The sequence below is a fragment of the Apium graveolens genome, chromosome 3 (genome assembly GCF_009905375.1).
Source record: "Apium graveolens cultivar Ventura chromosome 3, ASM990537v1, whole genome shotgun sequence".
NCBI lineage: Eukaryota > Viridiplantae > Streptophyta > Magnoliopsida > Apiales > Apiaceae > Apium > Apium graveolens.
In genome coordinates this window covers 269,491,916-269,517,277 of record NC_133649.1, presented here as the reverse complement: position 1 = coordinate 269,517,277, position 25,362 = coordinate 269,491,916, and the positions used below count along the sequence as shown (strand labels likewise).

The window sequence follows — 25,362 nt, the reverse complement described above, 5'->3', positions numbered from 1 at the left end:
ATTCCGGGTCACCAAGAACACGCCGGAATTTTTCCAGATTCCGGTGAGTTCCCGGAGTCCGGCCAAGATCCGATCAGCCCCAAATCACCACCGTTTGGTGCTGTTTTTGAGTGCTTTTCATTGCAAATCTACACAGCAATCCAACCACGGCCAAAATATCACAGAATAACTCCTGAATCAACTTCTCCGGCAAAATCGACATAAACTCCGGCCAAAAATCGAATTTGCAGAATCGTACATAAAATCAAACGTTATATAGTGCAAAATGAAGCTAAGAACATATACAATCAAAGCCCTAACATTACAAGAACCAAATATTCACAGAAATCATCGAGTTGTGTTTTGAAAATTCGACCTAAACCCTAGAAATCGTGAATCATTATCCAAGCATCGTTTGTTCAATTAAACACCATGAATCGACTGTAAATCATCTAACAAAGCTATATCAATCATCAAAACATCACAATAACCCCAAAATCAAAAAGCCCTAATTCGAACATAAACCCTAGAAATCAAAAATCAAAAACGATGCAATAAAACGTGAAATTGATGCAAGAAACAGAAAGAACGGATCAAAACCTTCGATTTGAGTACTTGAATCACACGATTTGATGTTGTAATCAGTGAGAAATCACGACTTGATTCTTCGACCCGAACCTGTTCTTCCCGACCCGATTTCAGAGAAGTTTTGGTAATTTTGCAGATTTTAATGATTAATTATAATTAATTAAATAAAAATTAGGCTATTTATAGTAGTAAAAATAATACTCCTAATTAAAATTAAGGGGCTAATTATACATTAAATAAAAATATTGGGCCCTAATTTTTATAATTTTTGAGTATTAAAATTTAATTTATAAATATTTTATATATGCAATATATATGCCAAAAATTTCCAAAAATTGTGAATAATGCAAAAATGCAAAGAAATAATATAAATGAAAGTCCTATAATTTTATAAAAATAAAAATGTGATTTTTGTGGGGTTTTTGACATCCAATGGGGCCCGGAAAAATCATTTTTTTCGCAAAACGAGAAAATTTATAAATTATCTAGATGTTCAGAACAAGGCGATTGTAAAAGCCATTTCATGAAAAATAAGACCCATTATTTTATTTGAAATACCGGCTTTAAAATCATCGTTTGGGTCATAAAACGTTTGAAATAAAACCTATAAATGCATAATAAAATATCTGAAAAATACCTTAAAATACAGAAATGACATGGAATACACGTATCACGTAACAGTTAGGGTTTATCAGATAATCACAAATAAATGACACTATTAATTCACATATTTTATCATAATCATGATATAATATAAACGTAAAGTTCCCAGTCAGTTACACTCGGCTTCCATGGTTGAGTCTACAATGCATTTCTGCTTCACACTCCTCCATAGTACGGCTCCACCTCCCAAAGTAAAAACACATCCCGAGGTGGACTTTCTCTTATCCCTATCTGTCTGGAAATCTGAATCGGTATATCCCAGAGGCAACAAATCTGAGGACCTGTAAACTAACATATACTCCTTAGTCCTACGAAAGTACCCGAGTATTTTTTCTACTGCACTCCAATGTTCCTTTCCTGGGTTAGACTGGTATCTGCTAACCATGCCCACAGCAAAATAGATATCAGGCCTTGTACATAACATGGCATACATTAGGCTTCCACATGCCGAAGCATGAGGAACTGCCTTCATGTTCTCTCCTTAGGTGTCGAAGGACACTGACTCTTTGATAGAGAAACTCCATGTTTGAATGGTAAATTACCCTTCTTGAAGTCCTGCATGTTAAAACGAGCTAATACGTCAACTATGTAGGGCTCCTGAGATAAAACCAACATCATTTTCTTGCGATCCCTTACTACTTTGATCTCAAGGATGTGTGTCGCTTCACCTAAGTCCCTTATTTCAAATTGTTTGAATAACCAGGCCTTTATTGAAGACAACATCTTAACATTGTTTCCAATGACTAAAATGTCATCAACATATAGCACTAGAAAAACCACTGCATTTCCCTCACATCTCTTATACATGCATGTTTTGCTTAAACTTTGATCAAACCCATACGACTGGGCTGCTTGATCAAAACGAATAGTTCCAATACCTAGAACGTGTTTAAGTCCATAAATAGACTTCATAAGCTTACATACAAGATGCTCTTGACCTTTCTTAATGAATCCCTCTGGTTGTTGCATATAAATGGTTTCTTCAAGACTTCCATTAAGGAAAGCTGTCTTTACATCCATTTTCCAAATCTCATAATCGAGATGAGCTGCTATAGATAAAGGAATACGTATTGACTTAAGCATGACCACTGGCAAAAAGGTTTCCTCATAATCGATACCTTCTTTCTGAGTATACCCTTTCCCAACAAGTCTTGTTTTCCAGGCTTTCACCTTTTTATCTAATCCCCTCTTTTTCTTGTAGATCCACTTACATCCAATGGGTTTTACACCTTTGGCTGGTTCCACGAGCTCTCAGACCTGATTAGAATACATCGATTCCATCTCAGATTCCATTGCCTTTTACCAAAGATCTACATCTTTGTCTTGCAGTGCATCTTCGTATGTCCAGGGATCATCATCATGTTCACCAGAGACCAAGTTCAAAGACTCTCCCAAAAACATGAATCTATCAGGCTTACGAATAATTCTCCCACTACGACGAGGCACTGGTGGGTATTAGTGATAGGTTGTGCAATTTGTTGTGGTTGTTCTACTTGTACTATCGATTTCTGATTATTATCTGTCCCTCCCACTAGTTCCTCTAAAATGACACCACTTATGGGTTTGTGATTTATTATATAGTCTTGCTCTAAGAATCTAGCATTAGTGCTTACAATGGCATCCTGATTCTTCGGACTATAAAATAAATAACATTTCGTTCCCATAGGGTAGCCTACAAACAGCCTTACTTCTATACGAGATTCTAACTTAGTCGCATTCCTATTCAGCACATGTACTGGATAACCCCATATCTGAATGTGTCTTAGACTCGGTTTGTCCCCGGTCCACAATTCTAATGGGGTTTTAGGAACCAATTTAGAAGGTACTAGGTTCAGAAGATAAGTTGTTGTTTCTAAGGCATGTCCCCAAAATGACTTGGGTAAATCCGAATAACTCATCATTGATCTAACACTCTTTAAAAGAGTCTGGTTCCTTCTCTTTGCTACACCGTTCTGCTGGGGTGTGCCTGGTGCAGTCCACTGAGATTCTATCCCATTCTCTGATAAATATTTCCTAAATTCTCCAAGCAAGTATTCGCCACCACGATCTGATCATTGTGACTTGATACTTTTAATAAGTCGCTTTTTCATTTTAGTTTTGTACTCTTTAAACTTCTCAAAGCACTCAGACTTACGGCGCAACAAATAAACATACCCATATCTAGAATAAACGTCAATGAATGTGACGAAATACTCATAACCACCTCTTGCTTGGATATTCATGGGTCCACATAAATCAGTGTGAACCAATTCTAACACTTTTCTGACTCTATTCCCCTTTGCCTTGAAATGCCTATAAGTCATTTTACCTAACAAGCAGGATTCACAAACTGGAAATGGCTCCACTGCTAATGAGCTTAAAGGCCCATTTACTACCAGTCTTTGAATCATTCTCAAGTTAATATGACATAATCTCAAGTGTCAAAGATATGTTTGGTTCAAACTAGAAGGTTCCTTTCTTTTAATAAATGTAGAAAACGTGTTGTTCAATTCCCTATATTGTAGTTGCAGTGTAGGTTGACTAGGATTAATTATATACAAATTATCTTGCAATGTACCAGAACATATAATTCATTTATTCACCATAATAGAAACATTACGATCCAAACAAGCATTATAACCATCCATAGCAAGTTTAGAAATTGAAATTAGATTTCTTCTAAACGAAGGTACATAAAGATAATTGTTTAAAACTAAAATCCTATTAGAACCAAAAGATAAATGAATAACTCCTACTGTAACTACTGCTACTTTCGTAGAATCTCCCATGAACACGTATATTTCACCATCTCTAAGCATTCTGGATAGTTGGAATCCCTGCATAGAATTACTAAACATGATCAGTGGCTCCTGTATCTACACACCAAGTGCTCGTAGATATAGCCGCTATATATGTTTCTGTAACTAGAGAAAAAGACATACCAGTATTGTTTATCTTCTTAGGAAGAGGAAAATCATGTTTCCAATGACCTGACTGCTTGCACCTGAAACACTTTCCCTTAGGCTTTTTCACACCACCTTGAACTCCCACTGCATTCGCAGCTTTCTGTGTCTGAGCCTTTTTCTTCTTCTTCTTACCTTTTGGTTTAGAGAAAGAACCTTTCTCAGCTACATTCACTTGAACGCTCTGCCGAAATAATCGTTCAGCTGCCTGATGTTCTGTCAGAAGTTCCGCGAGACTATACAACCTCTTGTTCATGTTGTAATTCAAGTGAAACTGCTCAAAACTCTTAGGCAAGCTCATAAGAATAATGTCAATCTGAGTTTCCCATCAAGTTCAGCACCAAAGATCTCTATCTCATTCAGATGAGACATCATCTTGAGAACATGATCCCTTAAAGGCATTCCTTCAGTCATCTGAGCGTTCATTAAAGCCTTTATGGCTACTTGCCTAGCAGCCCTATTTTGATCTCCAAAACGTTTCTTGAGATTAAAGATAATATCTGCAGCAGTGGCCATAGACTGATGTTGATGCTGCAAAACACCCGACATTGCTGCCAGAATATAACATCGTGACATCTCATCATGCCTTAATCCACCACTTATAATACTCTTTCTCATCTTCACGAGTTTCAGCAGCAGGCTGATCTAGCTTGGGTTCATAAGTACAAAACTAAAACTTGTACTCCTCAGCAGTCAACACAATGTCCAAATTTCGTTTCCATTCAATATAGTTAGGTCTGGTAAGTTTGTTATCCTTAAGTATGGTGAACAGTGGATTAAACCCCCATTGTATCCTGAGAATCATGCATAAAAACATCACATAACACATAAAGGGTGCATTAAATATTAAGACCTATTGGTTCCTCTGACAATTATTAAATTTAATACACTAACATTCAAACACCATAAGTTTCTGGTACGTCACGATGGGTGACATGTATACCACCTAAATTTGTTTAAATGTTACTTCGGTCCTATTACTAAATAATACGCCACGTTTGGGTGGTCAATATTATTTTTCATAGCTAAGTGTATACCATTATCAAATCTTAAATCATAATTATACCAGATGTCATCAAATGATATCTTATAATTATCTGAAATCTATGAAACTTGGTACGCCACGATGGGTGACATGTGTACCTTCCAATATTTGTTATTAATTTAAGAAGTTTAGTTCTAGTAATCTCCTTAACATTTTAGACACCATAAATTACATGCCACGATGGGTGGCGTATATATAATTTATATTTATATTTATATTTATTTAAATTACATACAAATAATAATGAAGACCATGGGATTTGATTTCATATATCAATTGCCTCTCCCACTTAGTATTTACTTTGAGGATTTTAATCTGGATGCATCGTCCTATGTTATTTTTTCGAATTCCACATATAATATGTAAACAATAAAGAACACATAATATAGCAGCATGCTCGCATGATTAAAGCATTTAAAACAGTCCTATGTCCATGTCATTCTAGCATGTTGGGGTTAGTATCACATGGCATAATAACACATACAAGAAACACATAGTAGCAATAATCAAGATCAGCAGAAACTAATAAAGCACATTCACTATTATGGCCTCATTATAAGCTGATCAATGGATGTCTTGATCAAATGATATCTTGATCAACGCATGTCCTTATCAACGGATGTCTTGATCAACTGATGTCTTGACCAACGGATGTCCTGATCAACTGATGTATTGATCAACGAATGTCCTTATCAACGTATGTCCTGATCCACTGATATCTTGATCAACGGATGTCCCGAAATTCATCTTTCGAAATTTTTTGAAAATCTTCGAGAGCCCGGTTGAACACATAAACAGCCTCTAGATCAACTTGAAGACTGGGGCAATAGATCTTTAGATTTATTGCAGCATCTTCTTCTCGTTCTTCCATTTCCGAAAAGGTATCATAAGCCCAAATCGGACATCGTATGCAAAATCTGCAGCCAAAACAGCGAAGCTCCCCGAAAACAGAATGTAATTACGGAAAATCTATGTTTCTTACAGCTTCGTTGATCGAACAATTACATACAACTTAATACAGCTGAATAAGCCTATTATATTACATCTGATCATAACCTTGATCAATTACAAATTGAGATTACAAGATTACAAAAAAACTGAATAGAAAAAACTATCACAATCAACCCTCGTGATTTACAACAAAAACATGTGAGATCTTAACCATAATAAAATAACCACGATTAAACCACGTGAGATCCAAACACATAATTAAAACATGGTCATAATAGTGAATAACAACATGCATCACAGAATCAATACAAGCATACCACTATATATAGGGTTGTAAACGACCAAGCTGTTCGTTAAACTCGCTCGAGTTCGCTCGAGTTCGAGCTCGATAAGCTCATTTCGATAGCCTACCGAACTCGAGTTCGAACCAATTTTTTTGTCTGTTAAGCTTAACGACCGAACTGGTGTTCGACTCGTGTTCGACAAGATTTCGCTCGAGTTCGGCTCGAGTTCGTTCGAGAAAAAAAAGATAAAAGAAATAATTCATAAATAATCATAAGATTGCATTCATCAAAATCACTTTATACCTCATTACATTTGTCCATTACATTTCCTGAACATTGATTCAATTGTTAAACATAAACATAAACATACACTGGGTATTACACATACAACACCTACGATATTTAAACAAATAATCAAAAACCTAGCCCCCAAATCATAAAGAGTTATGTTTCAGCTTGAACATCCTTACATAAAAATAGAGTCGTCGATCTTCAACTCTCGTCTCTCAGTCTCCCAATTTCTCATTTTCGGAGTCGGTGGTCATCTGCTCATCCCTGCAGCCGTATGTATATCTATATATGTATGTTATCATTTCAATTTTTTAATTTTTATTTTATTTTGAATCTTTATTATTCAGTTGAACCACAAGTCACAGATATAAAAAGTCGGGCCAAGAGTTATTTAATTTTGATTGGGCTTACCATTTAAATGCCCATACAATATATTTGTCATTTTTTAACGAGCTGTCCGAACTCGTTCGGTTCGAGTTCGGTTCGATAAGTTCGCGAACAACTCGTGTTCGGTTCGAGAATAATCGAACTCGAGTTCGGACAAATAATATTGTTCGCTAACGTTAACAAACATTATTCGGTTCATTTATTTTTTGTCCGTGTTCGAAAAATGTTCGTCCGAGTTCGTCCGAGTTCGGTTCGTTTACAGCCCTAACTATATACATGTATATATAATTATGACATGGACTTCATATCATAAAACGTGGAACCTAGAACCTGGATCTGATGTCAATTGTTGGGACAACGGGATCTCGGCCCTGCGTTTTACGATATGAATAACTATAAAGAGTTCGAACAGAACGTTAACCTTAATCGTTACGGCGCAAGCGATTCAAATCCACTTCTTCTACTGTATTCTTCGATTCTCCTTGGACGAAGTGTGGGTTTCGATCTCCCAAGGTGTACCTCTCCCGATAGCTCCGAAAATCCAAAACCCTAGCTGGCTCCTTGAGAAAAATGGTTGCCTCTCTCAAACCCTAGGATCTTATTTCGTTTTTGTGTTCTCGTGTTCTCATGTTCACGCCACCTCTAGTTTCAGGAGAATTAGAATATTTATAGGCTACAGTAGGGATCATGGATAATTAGCTCGGGCCTTCAAATGACATTCTGGGCCAAGCCCAATGTCATTAAATATTAATTTAATCCACTAAAGAATTAATATTTGCACTACTTTTCCTAATTCCGTAATTTAATCTTTTAATTCAGCTCCCATATTATTTGCTTATTAAATTCTCCATGTTTAAGAGATCGCATGTCCATTAATTAAATTAATTTTTGACAATCAATTTAATCAACATCTTTTATCCTTGATCATCCACTCAACCTTATAATTATGAACGAACAAATCTGCCTGCAGGACTAAAGCATAATTATCATTATGAGCTTTCAAGAGGACATCATCTCTCGTATATATTTTTCGGACACGGTTTCCTTTTATAGTCAATATCCCACTCTGTATATAATGTTATTGCCCAATACATAAATTCTCAATTTAAAATAAATTACTTAATGTATGAATCAAGGCATATGCATTAAATACAAGTGTCAATCACTATATCCGGATTAAGAAGCTAAGCAATAATAATATCGTAAAATCTTAGTTCTTCTTTATTGTCAGAATAAAAAAAAAGAATTATTCTACTATTTTGATCCCGTTCAATATACACAAAGTATACAAGTATTTTCAATAGTCAAGATAAACTACTTTTAAATAATATTTCAGACGTTCCAGTGGTTTGTGTAACACCACTTAGACTGTGAACATTTACTATATTATATAAGGAGTCTGACAATCTAATTTTCTGTTATCCCATTTGATACTAGATTGTCTACAATATATAATATACAGACAATGTGAAAACATGCCTTCAAAATTTTCAAACAATTATTATATACTTTAAACGAATAGTTGAGTATATACCCTAACGGGCGTAGGCACCGTGGGTCGCCTAACCAATTGTCTTGACGATCTCCTAAACTGATTTTAGTTAAGGTGGGTTAATACACATTTGAGGATTGTTTAATAGGCCGGTATTTATGGTGATCGAGTCCATAAAGTGTTATTTTAGTAAAAAAAATTGCTAAAAGACGTGGTAAAATTATCATCATACTGTAGTCGGGAGCGGACCCGTTATAGAACTGGTAAAACAAATAAATTGCGGGAAGTAATAAAAGAAATGACAGAGGGGATGATATATAACGCACAAAAGACGAAATAGTGGAGTCGACAAAGCAGTGGAAAGTCGAATATCTTTTATTTGAACCCCTCTCCTCATCAGTCATCACTATCAACTACCTCACCTCAATTTCAACTCATCCCCCATTTACACGCACTTTACAACATTTTACACTCACTTTACAACAGTTTCACTCCCGATTGCTAATTCGCCAATTCAATTGCCCACTTCACGGTAACTGTTAATTCTCCTCCACTTCATTTAAATTTTTTCTCATTATTTTCTTTTTCTTTTCATTCTTTTCAATTTCTTATGATGTTTGTTTGATACTTGCTATTCTAGATCTGTTCTATTTCGTTTAATTTTCATGTAAATTAATAACATATTCACACACTGTAACTGATTTTGCATGCTTAGGATTGGTTCTATTACTAGAGATTTCATACTTAGAGTAGATACATACTGTGTTTTTAGATTTTTTTATTACTAAAGTGATCAGTAGTTTTCGATGTTTCCGTGTGAATGATCGTGTGCATAATTCTATTATTTTGTATTGGTGTGTTTCCGGAGTGGATATAGGTATCTCTATTTGTTCCTCTTATGTTAGTCTTATGTTAATTAGCGGTGATGTATACTTGTTTGATGGAATTTTTAGTTATATCTCGGAAAATTTTTGATAAGAAATTGTAGAGATTTTGGACCCGTGGATTTAACTTGAGCTGAAGCTGATTATTAGTTGTAATTGTTTAAGAAAACAACCTAAGTTTTTGTTCAAGTTTAAAGATACTTCAATCTGAATCAGCTAATCTCATTTTACGGAAAGTAAGTATTACTCCCCAAAAAAGTACGTAAATAGGTACTTTTTCAAAACGAGCCTAGCCAAACACCTTCATAGTTTTGTGATAAATTATTTGATTTCTAAGTAATTTATTTGGGAAATGTATGTACATATCTTACTCCATCCATATTAACATCGAGACTTCGTGTTGAACCTCACTAACTGTTTCCCGAACACATGTCCTTACATATATCCACTCTTCGAACAACGCACAAATAACAAACAAGATATTGTTCCGTAATAGATGAATAAGTGAAGTATGGAACTTCCGTTTAAAGAAGTTATTTTCGTCTTTGCTGTTCCTAAACTCTTTTATGTTCCTGAATATATTATGTATTCCGGTACTTGTATTCGTAAGAGTGCAGGATTACAGGCAATCTTCAAGCTCTTCTGTGCCTGATTTCCAGCGTCAACAATCTAGTTGTTTCAACATTCTGCAGTTGAATTTCTGTCTGAGTTATCAAGTCTTGTCGGAAGCTCAAATCTTCTTTTGCGTTATCTCTAGTAGCCATGCTCACTACTCAGACACACTCTGTGGATTGATACTTTCAAAAATGTGTTTTGTGTCACATGCATATATTTTTCATGGTCGTACGAGCTTGACATTTCCCCCCACCGGAACGGTCTGAAGGATTGGTAAATTGATAGTTGTACAATGGAAAATTCAAAAAACTACAATCGTGTGGCATTTAATAATATAGCTCCAGATAATGTAGAATTTGGACATACATCTCAAGGATACATGGTGGATCCCATGGGTCGTATAAATACCAATGCTAGGCCTTCAGAGTTTAATTTTTCTGAAGCTAAACCTGTACTAAATTACTCTATACAGACAGGCGAGGAGTTTGCCCTTGAATTTATGCGTGATCGGGTAAATCCGAGGAAGCCATTTGATCCATTTGCTGATCCTAGTTTTACAACAGGTTACTTGGAGTTAAAGGGCGTTTTAGGGATCAGTCATACCGGGTCTGAAAGTAGTTCGGACATCTCTATGCCTACTGTTGTAGAGAAGGAGCCAAAAGAATTTGAGAGAAAAAACTCTATGTTTGAAGAGAAAAGTAATTATACGTCTGTAGCATCAGCACAACCTAGTTCATCAGTTTATAATAGTAACCGGACTATAGTTCATGAATATTCCTCTTCCAGTGCATCTGATGGCTCATCAAGAAAAATTAAAATTCTCTGCAGCTTTGGTGGTAAAATTCTTCCTCGGCCTCGTGATGGAAAACTCAGATATGTTGGAGGAGAAACTCGCATTATTAAAATAAAGAAGGACATTTCTTGGCAAGAGATATGGAAAAAAACTACAACAATTTATATTTATACACATACAATTAAGTATCAACTTCCGGGGGAGGATCTTGATGCTTTAGTTTCGGTTACTTCTGATGAGGACCTACAGAATATGATGGAGGAGTGCAACGTGCTAGGAGTTGGAGATGAATTTAAGAAACTTAGGATGTTTTTATTCTCTGTAAATGATCTAGATGATGCTGCTTTTGGTTTGGCTAGATCTGGTGGGGATTCTGAAGTCCAGTATGTAGTTGCTGTCAATGGAATGGATCTGGGACTAGGAAGGGACACAAGTGGAGTTGCAAGTGTTACTGCTGCCTCATCAATAAATCTATATTCTCAACTAATTCTTCCTAAATCTTCCGATGCTCAGGAAACCCATTTACAATCTCTTTCTCATCAAGGTCAGGTGCATCATGAAGAAGCTCAGAATCACTTGCACTCTGGTTCTGAACCCCACACTTTTAATTCTACACCTGTTGGGGATAGTACTCTTCCACTGCCTTATTCCGCACTTGTGACTCAAGAAGAAAGTTTGTCGGAGGATCAGCCATCTGGTGCTTTAGGTTTGCGAGATACTCATAAGCAAGAAGTAGAGCTTCATATGAATGGTGATAACTCGAGTAATCAAGACATTGAACATGAAATCATTCGATCTATGGGAAAAGATGTTGATCACTTTCCTGTTGAAGAGGTGTCTGCAGTTGTACCAACACTTGAGAAAAAATCTCCTTTAATGCTTTTAAAGAATGAAGACCACGTTGAGACTTTGCCAGTCTCTTCACCACTTGATGTGATTAATCCCACACAAGATTCTACATCAAATGACAATGAGTTGTTGACATCTAGTAGTGTCATTGCTTCTGAAAATGCCAACTCACAGACTGATCTGATTGATCTAAGCTATCTTGAGCCTCCTCTACCTCCTCAAAGTCTCTTTTGCTCTGAGCGATATCCACGAGAGCAAGCGGATTTATTAAACCGATTAACTAGATCAGATGATCTTGGTTCTCAGTTCCTTGTTTCCCATTCTCGTTCTGATATTGCACAGCAGGATCCTATGGAAGGATCTGGCGAAAATTTCCAAAATGTTGAACCGTCCCCTAGGATTGACCATTGTGACTCGAATGCAAAGTTTGACAACCTTAGAACTTCTGATGATGAAACTGAAAAATTCCAGAATAGTGATGAGGCAACAAAGGTCCATTTAACTGACAAAGAGAATGGAACAGATAATCAGGTTCCCAAGCCTGGTGACAAAACAAGCTCCATGAATGGCAACACAAATAGTTCCTTTGCTGATGAAACTGCAGAAGCTAACCACCACGATGATCCTGCATCTAATCTTCCAGACTATCCCTGGGATGACAGGTTTGAAAGCGATATTAGTGCTAACCACGTTCAGGGGAACTCTCAGTCTACTTCTGGGATAGGGATCTCGCCTAGAAATGTTTCATGGGTAGAATCTTCCGTTAGTGTTTCGAGACCAGAGCAAGGAGACATATCTATTGATATAAATGATCGATTTCCTCATGATTTCCTTTCTGATATATTCTCAAGAGCTGTCAGTTCGGAGAATTCTTCTGGTATTACACTGCAGAAAGATGGAGCTCTGAGCATGAACATAGCCAACCATGAGCCTAAACACTGGTCTTTTTTTCAGAAATTAGCACACGGTGAATATGCTCAAAAAGATGTTTCTCTTATTGACCAAGATCAGCTTGATTTTTTATCTAGACTTCCTAAAGTGGGAGAAGATGCTTCAGAAGCTTATAAACTTACTCCACTAATAGATTCCCAAAATAATTTTGGTGCTCAAAAAGAAATGACTGGCGTAAGCGAAGTTTCTACTACAGCCTTTCATTCTGATTATAATCCTTCCCTGGTCGAAGGCAGCGATTTGATGCATTTAGATGAACTGCCTGAGATCATAAGATTACCAGAATCTGAGTACGAGGTACATATTCTGGTAGTAATAGATTGGTATATCTATTCCTGGATATATGTATTTTCAAGGAGTGTTTTTTGGGAGACAGTTCTTAAAGCATTGTTGCTTGCAGGATGGAATCAGGAGCTTACCTCCACTGGATCTTGCTTTTGCCGAATTCGATATCAGTTCTTTGCAGGTAACGTCTGTTTGTTCTAGCAATATGTGTGTGAGAATTTTACCCAAACTTTTTTTGAGTATATACATATGACTTAATTATCTACTGTATTAGAAAAAGAACATGCTATGTCATATGCATCTCAGTTGTATCTAAGAACTAGGAACTACAATGATATGAACTTTGTAGCATAATTAATCACTGTTGAGGTGATCAAGTCATACAAAATAGTGACTAATTATTCTGGAACATCACAGAAGTCATCTCAGGTGAAAGTATCATGGCACTCTGACAAACTTGGTCATGGTCCTTGTCAGGAAATGTTTAGCAATATTACTTAAACCACACCATCCAGTATCATTTATTTTCTTTTGTTTTAAAAAATAATAGAATCTCAATAGTTATAATCAGCTCTTGGTACGAGTAATCGCATTTCTGAACATGAAGCAAGGCTAAGTGCTCTGACACTGCGCTGAGTGATTAAGTGGTTGCGTAAATAGTGTTTTCCTGCAAGTTCTATGTCAAATTTAGGAAAATCAGTCGAAATCACAGCATCTTATCCCCTGACATCAGTTTTAGCGTGATATTTAGGTCATCTGAAGTTCTCTGATTTGCTTATACAGATAATAAAGAATGAAGATCTTGAGGAACAAAGGGAACTTGGTTCTGGCACATTTGGAACAGTTTATCATGGAAAATGGAGAGGATCGGATGTCGCCATTAAAAGAATAAAGAAGAGCTGCTTTGCAGGTCGATCATCAGAGCAAGAGAGATTGGTAGGTACTTTGTAGCTTTTACTAGAAGTACATTATATCTAAATTGCTAATCTCTTTTAGAAGATTTGTCACTTTCTGAAAGTTAAAACCAAGTGTTCGAAGATTATTGAACTTAATAAGAATCAAGTTATATACTTTGGTTTTAGTAGTTTATTTACATTACCATGCACACACACAGATCAAGTTTTACTACACTACATAAGTTTATAATTCACTGTAAAAGCATATAAGATTCACGGAAAGTACAATTATGATCCACCTGGTTTGAAGTTTGCAGCTAAATTATTTTTGTATTAATACACAAGCCTACACTCACACACACACACACACACTAGTAGTAGTTCTGTTCACCTTATGTTGCTAATGTGGGAGTTTGTCTTGAGTAACAGAATATGGCACTTCTGCTTTCTTTAACTCCTTGAATTTCAGACCATAGAGTTCTGGAGGGAAGCTGAAATTCTGTCAAAGCTTCACCATCCAAATGTGGTGGCATTCTATGGTGTGGTACAAGATGGACCTGGGGGTACATTAGCAACTGTCGCAGAGTTCATGGTCGATGGTTCTCTCAGGCATGTTTTGCTGCGTAAGGATAGGTAAACTTTCACTCATTGCTCTCATCATATCTTTTTCCAGATGTCTTCTAAGATAAATGAACGAAAACCAAATCGACAGTGATACTGCTATCGAGTAATTGTGAGGGAGGAGATCCTTAATCATTATATATATTATTAAACTTTTATACATTTAATTTATTTTAGACTGTTTTTTGTAACCATTTTCCTTGTGGCCTCTACATTACCAGTATCTGCAGTTTGATGGATACTTTTCATTCTTTTGTTTTAAGGCATCTTGACCACCGGAAGAAACTCATTATTGCCATGGATGCAGCCTTTGGGATGGAGTATTTACATTCAAAAAACATTGTGCATTTTGATTTGAAATGTGACAACTTACTAGTGAACCTGAAAGATCCTTCTCGGCCCATATGCAAGGTTGTAATTTGATTTTTCTTATAAATGAAATGTTTTTCTTATGAAGTTGTGTTCATGTATGATTTACCTTGTGCATACTGTTATTTCAAAAAAAGCCTCAAGCTAAACATCTGTTCATCACTGGTTTACTACTACTTTTCAGGTTGCTGATTTTGGTCTGTCAAAAATCAAGCGCAATACCTTGGTTTCAGGTGGAGTTAGGGGAACCCTACCTTGGATGGCCCCAGAACTGTTGAATGGAAGTAGCAGTAAAGTTTCTGAAAAGGTATGGTGCTGTCATTTCTATCTTATTGACGCATTTGTTAAAACCTGGAATAGCATCTAGGAATTCTCAAAGGTAATCGATACTTACACTACATCATTAACGAATATGGACTCTGGTTGCACTATATGTGAAAGAGATTGTGGACGTATGCAAAATACTTGGAAATGTAAATTTCTTAGTTTCCTATTTACTGGAAAACTTGTCTGGATCTTAATACAATCATGTTACTGAAGAAAGAATACTTCCTCCCTTGCTGTATTTATTCTTTTTTTAAAATGCTTTGATTAATTGGCTTTTTTCATTTTTTTGCCATTCTTTTATAAATATGGACTGCATCAAGTTCTTGTAGAATTGTTGTAGTTATTACTAAATACTATAAGATTGGGACAATTTGTCACAAGGGACATTTATAAGGGAAGGAAAACAGTTTTTATATTAGGAGTGATTAAATTTAACTTTTTTGCTCTGCTCAATTTCTAGAGTAAAAATGTGAACCTAGATTTTAAATAAAGCTCAAATAACAGTAAAATCCAGGGATCCCTATATCACTTCACTTTCAAGTTCTTTTTCTGAAAATAATTTTCAGTTCACTTCTTAAAATTTCCTTGTATTATTAAGCAGGTTGACATTTTCTCATTCGGTATTGTCTTGTGGGAGATTCTCACTGGTGAGGAGCCTTATGCAAACATGCACTATGGTGCAATTATTGGTGAGCAGTTTTGTCATCGTTTACTTTAAATTCACTTTAACTGAATGCTGATTACTTTTTTGAAAACTTCCAAATAAACTATTTTTACGCAAATAGATAAACCAATACCTACTTGTTATTACTGCTAAAGTGGGTAGCTAATATCTGATATTGTACTGCTTTGATGGAAAACCATGTTGTATCTGCTGGAAACCACCCAATTCAATTTCACTTCAGTAGGAAATACAGAGAACGTTATATATTAATTGAGAAATGGAAATAATTACTGATGGAAAGGAAACAACCCGTGTCCTTATCCTTGTCTATTTATACCCCTCCTGAAAAACCTTTTATGCCCATCCCTCTTGTCTCATGTAACCAGCAATTACTGATTTCTATTTTCCCTACCAGTGACATTTTAATTCCTTGTGCTATCCCATGTGAAATATAGATCGTACATTGGCATTAATACACCAGGATAGATACAAAATACCTTGTGAACGCGGAAGTCATTTAAAATTCTGGATATGGTACAAATAACATGTCTGGATAACAAAAAAGATATGGATTTGATTCAATTCCAAGACATTCAAGCATAAGCATTAATCTGAGGATTTTGAAATGACACCTTAATTCATTTCATTTGTAATCCTTCATCTGAAATGAATTTAACGTTCCCTAACATAATCGTAAGTGAATTGATACTTTTTGGTACTGCTGGAATTGTGGGTAGCTAGTGTTGATAGAAGAAAAAATTGATGGAAAAACCACTTGGTATCCCCAAAAGAAGTGTTGATTTATGATCACACCATTTCCCCACCAAACAGTTACGCATACTTATATGGTGGTGTAAAGAACTGAAATTTTATGAGAATATTCGATTTGAACAATTTTTAATTTTAGTAAAGTAGCTTATTTAACCATAATGTAGAAAGTAAACCAACGACTTATCCGGCTTGGTTCTACATTTTGGTTGCCATCAGTTCGTCACTAAATAATATCATCAAAATACATTTTTGAAATATTATGCTTAGATACGCCTTGGCAATATTCTAAAGATTGTTAAATAGTAAGAATTTGGCCTTCACTTTAGAGTGATTAATAGGATAATTATTTGATACGGCCTTAACGTCATTTAAGGGGATATATATTTGGGTTAATTGCATGTTGCACACCTTTAGTTTGGAGCATTATCACTTTGATACCAAAAGTTTCAATAATTGCACTTTGCATCCCATACTGCACTTGCCCCCCCCCCTAAGCTATTATCGTTAAATAGGGCAGGGGTAATATAGTAATTTGACAATGTTAATTGCAATTCGACCATTTAGGTTCAACAAATTTTTCATCTAAATCGCGGAACATTTTTTTTAAACATTTCTGACCTTCAACTATAAAAATTGTATATTCTAACCCTTTCATTAAAAAAACCTTTATTTAATTTTTCGACCCTCTAAACGATATTTTTTAAAAAATTGTAAAAACGAAAGTTGTAGATAATGTAACGATTTTTCCAAAATGATAAATCTCATTAGAAATGGAATTATAACGACTCCAGAAATGGATAAAGCGTACCCCAAATAAAAAACTAAAAAAGAAGTTCTATATATTTTTTAATTTTTTCGAGAAAAAAATAAAACATAAATCAGGATTTACATGAATTTTCAAACAAAAAGGGCCTTTAATATCATCAAAAATCTTGGAAATTTGATACGAATTGAATTTATTATGAATACTACAATATTACTAAGTTTTTGAAAGTTATTCGAATAGGTCTTTGATAAAAATTTTATCTATTAATATCATTGTATGATTTTGGGATATATATTATACTCATTTTTTAAAAATATTCTGTAATTTTTCCGTCTTTTTTTTGTTTTTTTATTCAATTACATATCAAATATTTTTAAATTTTTAAATCTTTGAAAAAATGTAAAATTATTTTAAAGGTTCAAATGTAAAATTTTCATATTTGAAGATCAGAATGTTTAAAAAAATGTTTGAGGGTTTTAATGAAAAATCTACTGAACTTAAAAGGTCAAATTGCAATTAAACATTGGCGAAGTACTATATTACCCCTACCCTATTTAACGGTAACGGCGGAAACTAACGGAAAGGGGTGCAAAGTGCAGGGATGCAAATTGCAATTGTTGAAACTCTTGTGTTACCAAAGTGACAATGTTCCAAATCAAAGGGGTGCACTATGCAACTAACCCTATATATTTTTGTAAGCTAAACTGACATGGATTTCACACACGATCAACTCTGAGAGGGTAACTTCAGTAATTCAATTAGTTGGATTACTTGTTCATAAGTCCCGGAGTTTGACTCGTTTGGTCTGGTTTCTTGATTTTTTAGGAGGTATTGTGAACAACAAACTAAGACCAGCTATCCCAAACTCATGTGATCATGAATGGAAAAGGCTAATGGAGCAATGCTGGGCTCCTAACCCTGTGGTTAGGCCAACCTTTACTGAGATTACGAATCGCCTGCGTGTAATGGCTGCAGCTTGCCAAACTCGAGCGCCCATTCACAAGGCATCAAGCTAGGGTTTATTCTTATAGTACTTGCGGTGATGGCATTGTACAATATGTGTGTATATGTAATTGTTTTTCTTGTAAAGACTGCTTATATCAGATTGATTATATTGAGAGAGATTTTTTTTGTAAAGGCCACTTACAAGTGTGTCCTTTTTATCGTGAATAACTCCAATAGTATCTCTTTGGGTTTTTACAAAATTACGAGTAAAACTGAAAATGAGAATAATTTTGTTACAGCATATCAGATAAATGACCAAAATATTTTATTTCATCTTCCTGTAAATGTTTGATGGTTTCTTCTTAACTTGGATATTTAATAATCTACCCACTGCGACAGCCTGCAGGTTTAAGTGGGTATTGTCTGAAGTGTTACACTTACAGATTGTCTGAAGTGTTACACTTATAGATAGTACCGGGTGCTCATGGGTTTCAACACCCGAACCGACTCTAACCCCCAAAAAAATTCAGACTGAATTTTAATTGGGTTAAGATTATTAAAATCAATATAAATGGGTACAGTATGTTTTTATGTGTAAACTACCCATTCTAACCCCATCCTCCCATTTTATTATTAACTTTGCATAATTTATAATTCTATAAATACTTTGCATGAATATCTCATACTGTTTTAATTACATATTTACAACATAGTAACTAAAAGTTCAAATATATTTATGTTTGAGATATTGATGGTTGAATTTTTTGTTCAACCTAACTACACACAATTAACAATGTTGCAGTCGGTGATTAACAATGTTGCAGTCGGTGAATATAACATGAAAGTTGCATCCATATGCAACACATGACATGATCGATTTTAAGTTTTTTTTTTTTTGACGAAAAGCTGGGATATTATTACGAATTTAAATCCAAAGAAATACAATGAAGAATCGAACTAGGAACATTACTCCTATCGAAACTACGGCCTGACAAATAATATGATTCCCTAGCTAACTGGTGAGCAACCATATTAGCAGACCGTTTGACAAAGAACAAGCTAATGTTGTTTAAACGTTGTAAAGTACAACGGCAATCTTCAATGATCAAACCCAAATACGACCTCATCGGAACTTTACTCCTGATTGCCTGCACCATTACAAGGCAATCTGATTCCACTTCTGTGTCGTGCCAACCCCTGTCATCCATCCAACTGAGTGCCTCTTTGAAGGCCATGGCTTCAGCTACAATCGGAGGTACCAAGCACGGCTGAAACTTTGCTGTAGCTTCAATTAAATCCCTATTAGAATCTCTGGCCACTAAACCGAAACCAATCCCATCCCGATCTTCAAAAACTGCCGCATCAACTGAAATCTTGACTTTGTTTGGCTGGGGCTTAACCCAAATAGTTGCTCCATCTCCTTCAGAGTGAGGCTGGAGAGGAGTAGTAAAGAATCTTCCTTGGGTTGTTTTCCATTGTGCAAGATACTGCTTTGCTGCTGCAACTGTTCTATTAATCTTCGTAGTTTTTTGATTCCAGACCAGATCGTTCCTTGAGCGCCACAAGGACGCATAAAGTGACAACTTCTCCATACTTGCTGCTAGGAGTCGTGTCAAAAATGAGTGATAACCAGGACCTGAAACAGCCATCCTCTCGGGGTTGAATCCCTGGAAGCAGAATAGACCAACACTGTTTTGCATAAGGACAAGTAACTAAACAATGCATAATAGATTCGACCTGAATTTGGCAGGTTGGACATGTGTTCTGAACTGGAACTCGTTTTAGCTGAAGTTGAGTTAAAGTTGGAAGACAGTCTGATAAAGCACGCCAAACCAGATTTAGGACTTTAGGTGGAGCTCGAAGTCAAGTTAATATAGGATTTTACTTTAAATTCAAATGTTTGAAATGTGAAATTATAAAAAAAAATTATTATATTCTAAACGACCCAAAATGACTTAAATTTTGACCCCCAAATCTGATGAAATTTAAATGGAATTTTAATTAAATCAAAAAATTTTAAAATTAAATTAAATGGGTTGAGTCTGCTAGCGCCCCCAAGTAGTAAGTTTTGCAATAATAAAATTTGAGAAATAGGAAATTTCAAAAATATAAAGATGTTCCTGTATTAGTCATAGGTCCCGATAAGAATATTTCATTTGAGAACATTTTTTATATTATTTGATATATGCAGTATACCTCTTAAAATTTTGTCCGTTTATATTACATTTTTTTTTGATGTCATTCGATATTATATTTGCAAAATAGACGTAAACGCCTTCTAATACATGCGACGGCCTGACATCATGGTATTTTAGCATGCTAGCAAAAAAAATTAATTTTATTATTTTTTACGATTAGCACCAAATAAATTATTTTACCATTTCTTTTTATAATTTGAATATTTTATTTTTCGCCGGAAATCACGGTGTTGAGTTTAGATAAAAATATCTCAAATACTATTGTCACGAATAGTTGTGATATGATGTTAGTTTTATTTTTTTGTTGCTAATATATAAGAGAAAAACAAACTTAATGTGGTTTAATTTTATGAAAAAATGTATATATACCAAATTGTGGCCAAATTGAAATACAATTGACACATCTTCTATTCTTTTATCAGGCACAAAAAAGTTTTAGTTTTTATTTTTACTACAACTACAGAGTAACTATCACTTGAATAAAAAACGGAGGTATTATTGTTATTCAGAGTCCATTTTGTTACTTCCTCCTCTATATGCACCCTTACATCATTGATTTTTTTTTTCACATATGGTATTACATATGATACTTACGTGTATATCTTTAATTTTGTTGAACATTAGTAATGAGTGATTAAGTAATTGTTCGAATCTGATTTCATTCATCCGTGCATGTTCTTTATATTCATAAAATCAAATAACTATTAAGTAAACATATAATGATTTAACATTTATAGATGAAATGAATTATATTTAAAACTTGGGGATTGAGTTTGAGTTGATAGAATATTTTGTATCAAATGTTACAATCATGCATTTGAGCAATCCATACTGTAGCGACTGGAAATTTCGCGACGTGATTAAGTGAATAAAGTATAATTCAGTATTGTAATTACAAATTATGTGCTAATTTAATTTTGTTGGTTAATTTTCTTTATTGTATATTAGTAACTGGGAACGTAAAATGACTTTTACAGTTTGATGAGTCAGCTACGCATGCTAGCGAAATTTTTTTTTATTAATTTTTACGATTCGCACCAAATAAATATTTTTACCATTTGAATAGTTTATTTTTCACTGAAATATAATGGTGTCGAGTTTAGGTAAAAGTCTGTCAAATAATATTGCCATGAATAGTTTAGACGATACCAAAATTAAATAATGTGATTTAATTTAATGAAAAAAAAGATATACATACAATACAACACTCACATTCATTCTTAGATGACATCACATATTTTGCATCTAAAAAAGTATTTACAATGGCAAGTTATTAAAGATTTTCTAAACTTATGTACTCGTATTGATATAAAGCATAATTATAGAATTTTTTTATTTTAATTAAAATACGTTAATAGAGCATTTATATTTCCATTCAATTTATAAGGAAAAGTAAAATATGAATTTAACATTTAAAATTAGGTTTTTAGGATGGACAAAATAGTTGAATAATACACAAACATATTCCAAAAACAAAAAGAAAAAGCAAATCAGCATAGCTTAATTACAATTCATACACTCTCAATTTGAAACAGACAAAACTCTCTTAAAATTCACAATTCACACACTCTCTCTTTCAATTTGAAGCTGATTCAAGTAATTTATGCTTAGAGCTTGAAGTGTTGCATTCAGTACAATAACTAATCCATACCATTTCATCGGGGGTACTCATTCCGAAAGAAGTAAGTTGTTCAATTCTCTTTTATGTATTCTCATTGTATAAGAATTTGATGTTCGATAGATCGTTGAATGTAAATTGATGCAGAAAAGGATCTAAAAGAAGTTCAGATATGTTTTGTTTGTACAAATATGTGTGATTTAGAAAGGGGGAATTGGTATGTATTAGAATGTAGCTCTGTACTTTGTTAAAGTTCAATTGCTCATTATGTGATAATTGTAATTGTTGTATATTAGAGTATCTGTTTTGCTTACTTTGTTCAAATTATGCAGTTTCTGGCATTGCCATTTTATGTAAACTATGGGAGTCACCTCCCTGGTGAGGTTAAATTGTTAGGACCCTTGAATATTGTTTGGACGGGAAAATATCTGAGAAACTCTAAGAGCATCCAAAATCTGTCTGATATGATGAATTTCTACTTAATGAAGCCCTACCACATGGTTCCACTGGAATATGAAGGAGGAGCGCAGTTCAAATTTCAAGTATATAATCCGTATGCGGTGGAAATGAAATATACAGAAGTGGCATGGGATTCTGACTTGACCTGGACTTATACCGAGCTAGAAAGACTGAGTACCACTTTTTGTTGTAATGCTACAACTAATTTCTACACTGTTCAGCACATACTTATTGAAGGCAAACATTTGTTGGGCACATCATTCACAGAGGTAACAAATAGACGTCCATATTTCAAAATTTATTTTAAAATATTGTCATTTTTTTAATGTGTTGTCTCTAATAGTTTTGTTCCTTCTAGGTTATCAATTCAGATACTTGCGATAAATTGGGGTTATGTGAAAAGTCTCCGGTCATTACATTTTGTTTTGAGGATTAAGAATGGCCTATACATGTAAAATGGGTTTCTGATGCAGTCCTTTTTACTAATGAGTGGGATTGGTTCATTCGAGATACACAAATTAAAATTGGTGATACCATTGCTCTCTACCATACGGACGAAGCACTGAAGTTTAAAATATGTGTTTTTGATGAATCCGTCGTTTCAAAAGATGGAACTTATGGAGGTATCTTGTCATTAACAGCTTCTATTTAAAAACCTGAGATTTCGAAATTGTTTCCCATGTTGCATTTTAACAGGTGAGGCAGATGATGTTCAGCATTATGCCAAGTTTTTCAAGGTTATTATAGATCATATGTTACAGTTCGGGGAACTGGTATGTTTGTACTTTGTTCTTGTTTCATAAGGAGTCAATCACTAAAATGAGTTCTTGCAGTAATTGATAACCTTACTATGCAGGAAGTACCACATGTGTTTTACTGTCATAATGGTACAAAACTTGCCAATAACTTAAAGATTTTTCTCGGTGGTGGGATGAGTGCAAAATTTGAATTCTGTTTAACGGAGAAGAAGATTTATGGGATGAATCAGTTTTTACGGAAGTATGTTGTACGCGAGGGTTATATTATATTTTTTAAATATTGCAGTAATTCAGACTTCCAGAATTCTGTTTATGATACGACATGCGTGAATCACCTTCGTCATTGTTGTGGAACATACCGCTTTGGAGATTTCATATTTCCTTAATATTCTGAAGAAGTAATTGAGATTGATGATAGTTTTGATGTAAAATCATAAGCACTTACTCTTTTCTCCGTATGATACCAATAACATAAGAATGGTTTATGCGTTTGTGTCATGGTACTCTTCGTTATAAAAGTCTTTTGTGTTTCATATATGAACCTGTTTACATTTGGTCATAAATTTTTATATTTGTGAGTATTTTGATGATAAATTGGGAATTATTTGTTGGTTGTCAAAGACTCACTCCCAGAGAACTGTTTATGATGAGAGTTATGGAGACTTGCAGTTACCAAAGTTTTAGGTAACTGACTTGCAGTTATTTAACTGCACATTATAGAACAGGCAATTATCAAAGTTTGATGCTTATATAAGCGAAAGGTACATGACCTCACACATACAATCACATTAACACAAACACCATGTAAGAACCCTGATTTTTGTAATATTTTAAAACTTCTGTGAATAGTAACTTGAGCTGATTAAGTAATACGTATGGGGATCATCATAAAATGAATAGTGGAATTTTGAGAATTCGAGATCATATTCTTGTTTGTCGAGAAAAATAAGTGAATGTAAAAGCCGACGGAATTCGAAGATTCACGATTATACTACGTGTTTTCGTATCCGTAAAGAATGGCGTAGAATCGGGAATACTACGTGAAATAAATAATATATCAAGGTGTTTCTATGATCAAGAGAAGGAATGGAATTGGTTATAGTATTATAAGTGATAAAAGAAATCGCTACGAAACAAGTCGTTATACGTGAAAACTATCGGAATGGAACGACGATTGCGTTTACGATAAATAAACGAATGAGAAATTAAATCCCATGCAAGTTGGCCATGCATAACCAAGTCCTAACTAGTAGTTAGGAGTGTAACTAGATGATTAGAAGTTAACTAGAATAGTTAGTGGAATAGTGTTGAATAGTGACGGGAGACAAACAAGTACACAAGCCATACTTCTCCCTTTTCTCACTTCATCACACAATCAAACCAACCTATATCTTTGCCAAATTATTGTCAAATCTGCTGCATACATCCCATATATTCATTATACACTCCCACACTTTAGCCACAAAAGAAAACAACCCTCTTTTCCCTCACTTAAAGCTCTCCCATTTTACATTCCAGCAGTTCGGATTTTCTGAGCAAGGGAGAAAGAAAAATTCATAACTCAAAATGTACGCATTCAAATATCATGAAATTTTTACCATAGCTTCTATATATCTTGGGTAAGATTCTTACCAAATTTCAGCCTCAAATTAGTTTTTTTCAATTTTATAAAAATGTTTGAATGAGGTGCTGAAAAGTAACTCCGAAATTCTAACTTGTTTCTTGGTTTTGTTTCTTAAGGATCTAGACCTTCTAAGTGTTTTTCAAGCAAACCAAGCCCTAATAACCTTATTAATTACCCTCCTAGTTCTCAAGAAGGTATAACTTCCAACTCTTTAAAGTTTTAAGGGTGGGTTTAAGAGTTATTTATGATGTAGTGTCAAGATCCAAGAGTTTGTGTATGTGTAAGGTTGTTTTACTCATATTCTTGCTAAGTACTTGAGTTTTTGAGTTGTGATGCTTGTATTTGAT

The 25,362-nt window shown here is 34.6% G+C and overlaps 2 protein-coding genes across 3 annotated transcripts; one reads left to right on the top strand and one right to left on the bottom strand.

The window, feature by feature from the left end:
• The first annotated feature begins 8,963 nt into the window (after positions 1-8,963).
• On the top strand, positions 8,964-18,691 carry LOC141713311 (RAF-like serine/threonine-protein kinase 20). 2 transcript variants are annotated; one of them, XM_074516668.1, is made up of 9 exons: positions 8,964-9,154; positions 10,124-13,011; positions 13,115-13,180; positions 13,783-13,935; positions 14,365-14,528; positions 14,780-14,927; positions 15,070-15,192; positions 15,814-15,901; positions 18,239-18,691. In XM_074516668.1, exons 2-9 carry the CDS (start codon positions 10,414-10,416, stop codon positions 18,427-18,429), a joined length of 3,531 nt encoding a protein of 1,176 aa, XP_074372769.1. In that variant the 5' UTR covers positions 8,964-9,154; positions 10,124-10,413; the 3' UTR covers positions 18,430-18,691. The 2 variants fall into 2 exon arrangements, with proteins under 2 accessions (XP_074372769.1, XP_074372768.1); XM_074516667.1 differs by having other exon boundaries at positions 10,117-13,011.
• Positions 18,692-19,275: 584 nt separating this feature from the next.
• On the bottom strand, positions 19,276-20,007 carry LOC141715010 (uncharacterized). The gene has a single exon (XM_074518498.1). The coding sequence runs from the start codon at positions 20,005-20,007 to the stop codon at positions 19,276-19,278; it is 732 nt and encodes a 243-aa protein (XP_074374599.1).
• Positions 20,008-25,362: the final 5,355 nt, after the last annotated feature.

Excerpts from the sequence above, each read along its gene's own strand:
- LOC141713311 (XM_074516668.1), top strand. The coding sequence starts at position 10,414 with ATGGAAAATTCAAAAAACTACAATCGTGTGGCATTTAATAATATAGCT. Across the intron at positions 13,012-13,114 it reads TACCAGAATCTGAGTACGAG|GATGGAATCAGGAGCTTACC; the intron begins GTACATATTCTG and ends TGTTGCTTGCAG. Across the intron at positions 14,928-15,069 it reads CTTCTCGGCCCATATGCAAG|GTTGCTGATTTTGGTCTGTC; the intron begins GTTGTAATTTGA and ends ACTACTTTTCAG.
- LOC141715010 (XM_074518498.1), bottom strand. The coding sequence starts at position 20,007 with ATGGCTGTTTCAGGTCCTGGTTATCACTCATTTTTGACACGACTCCTA.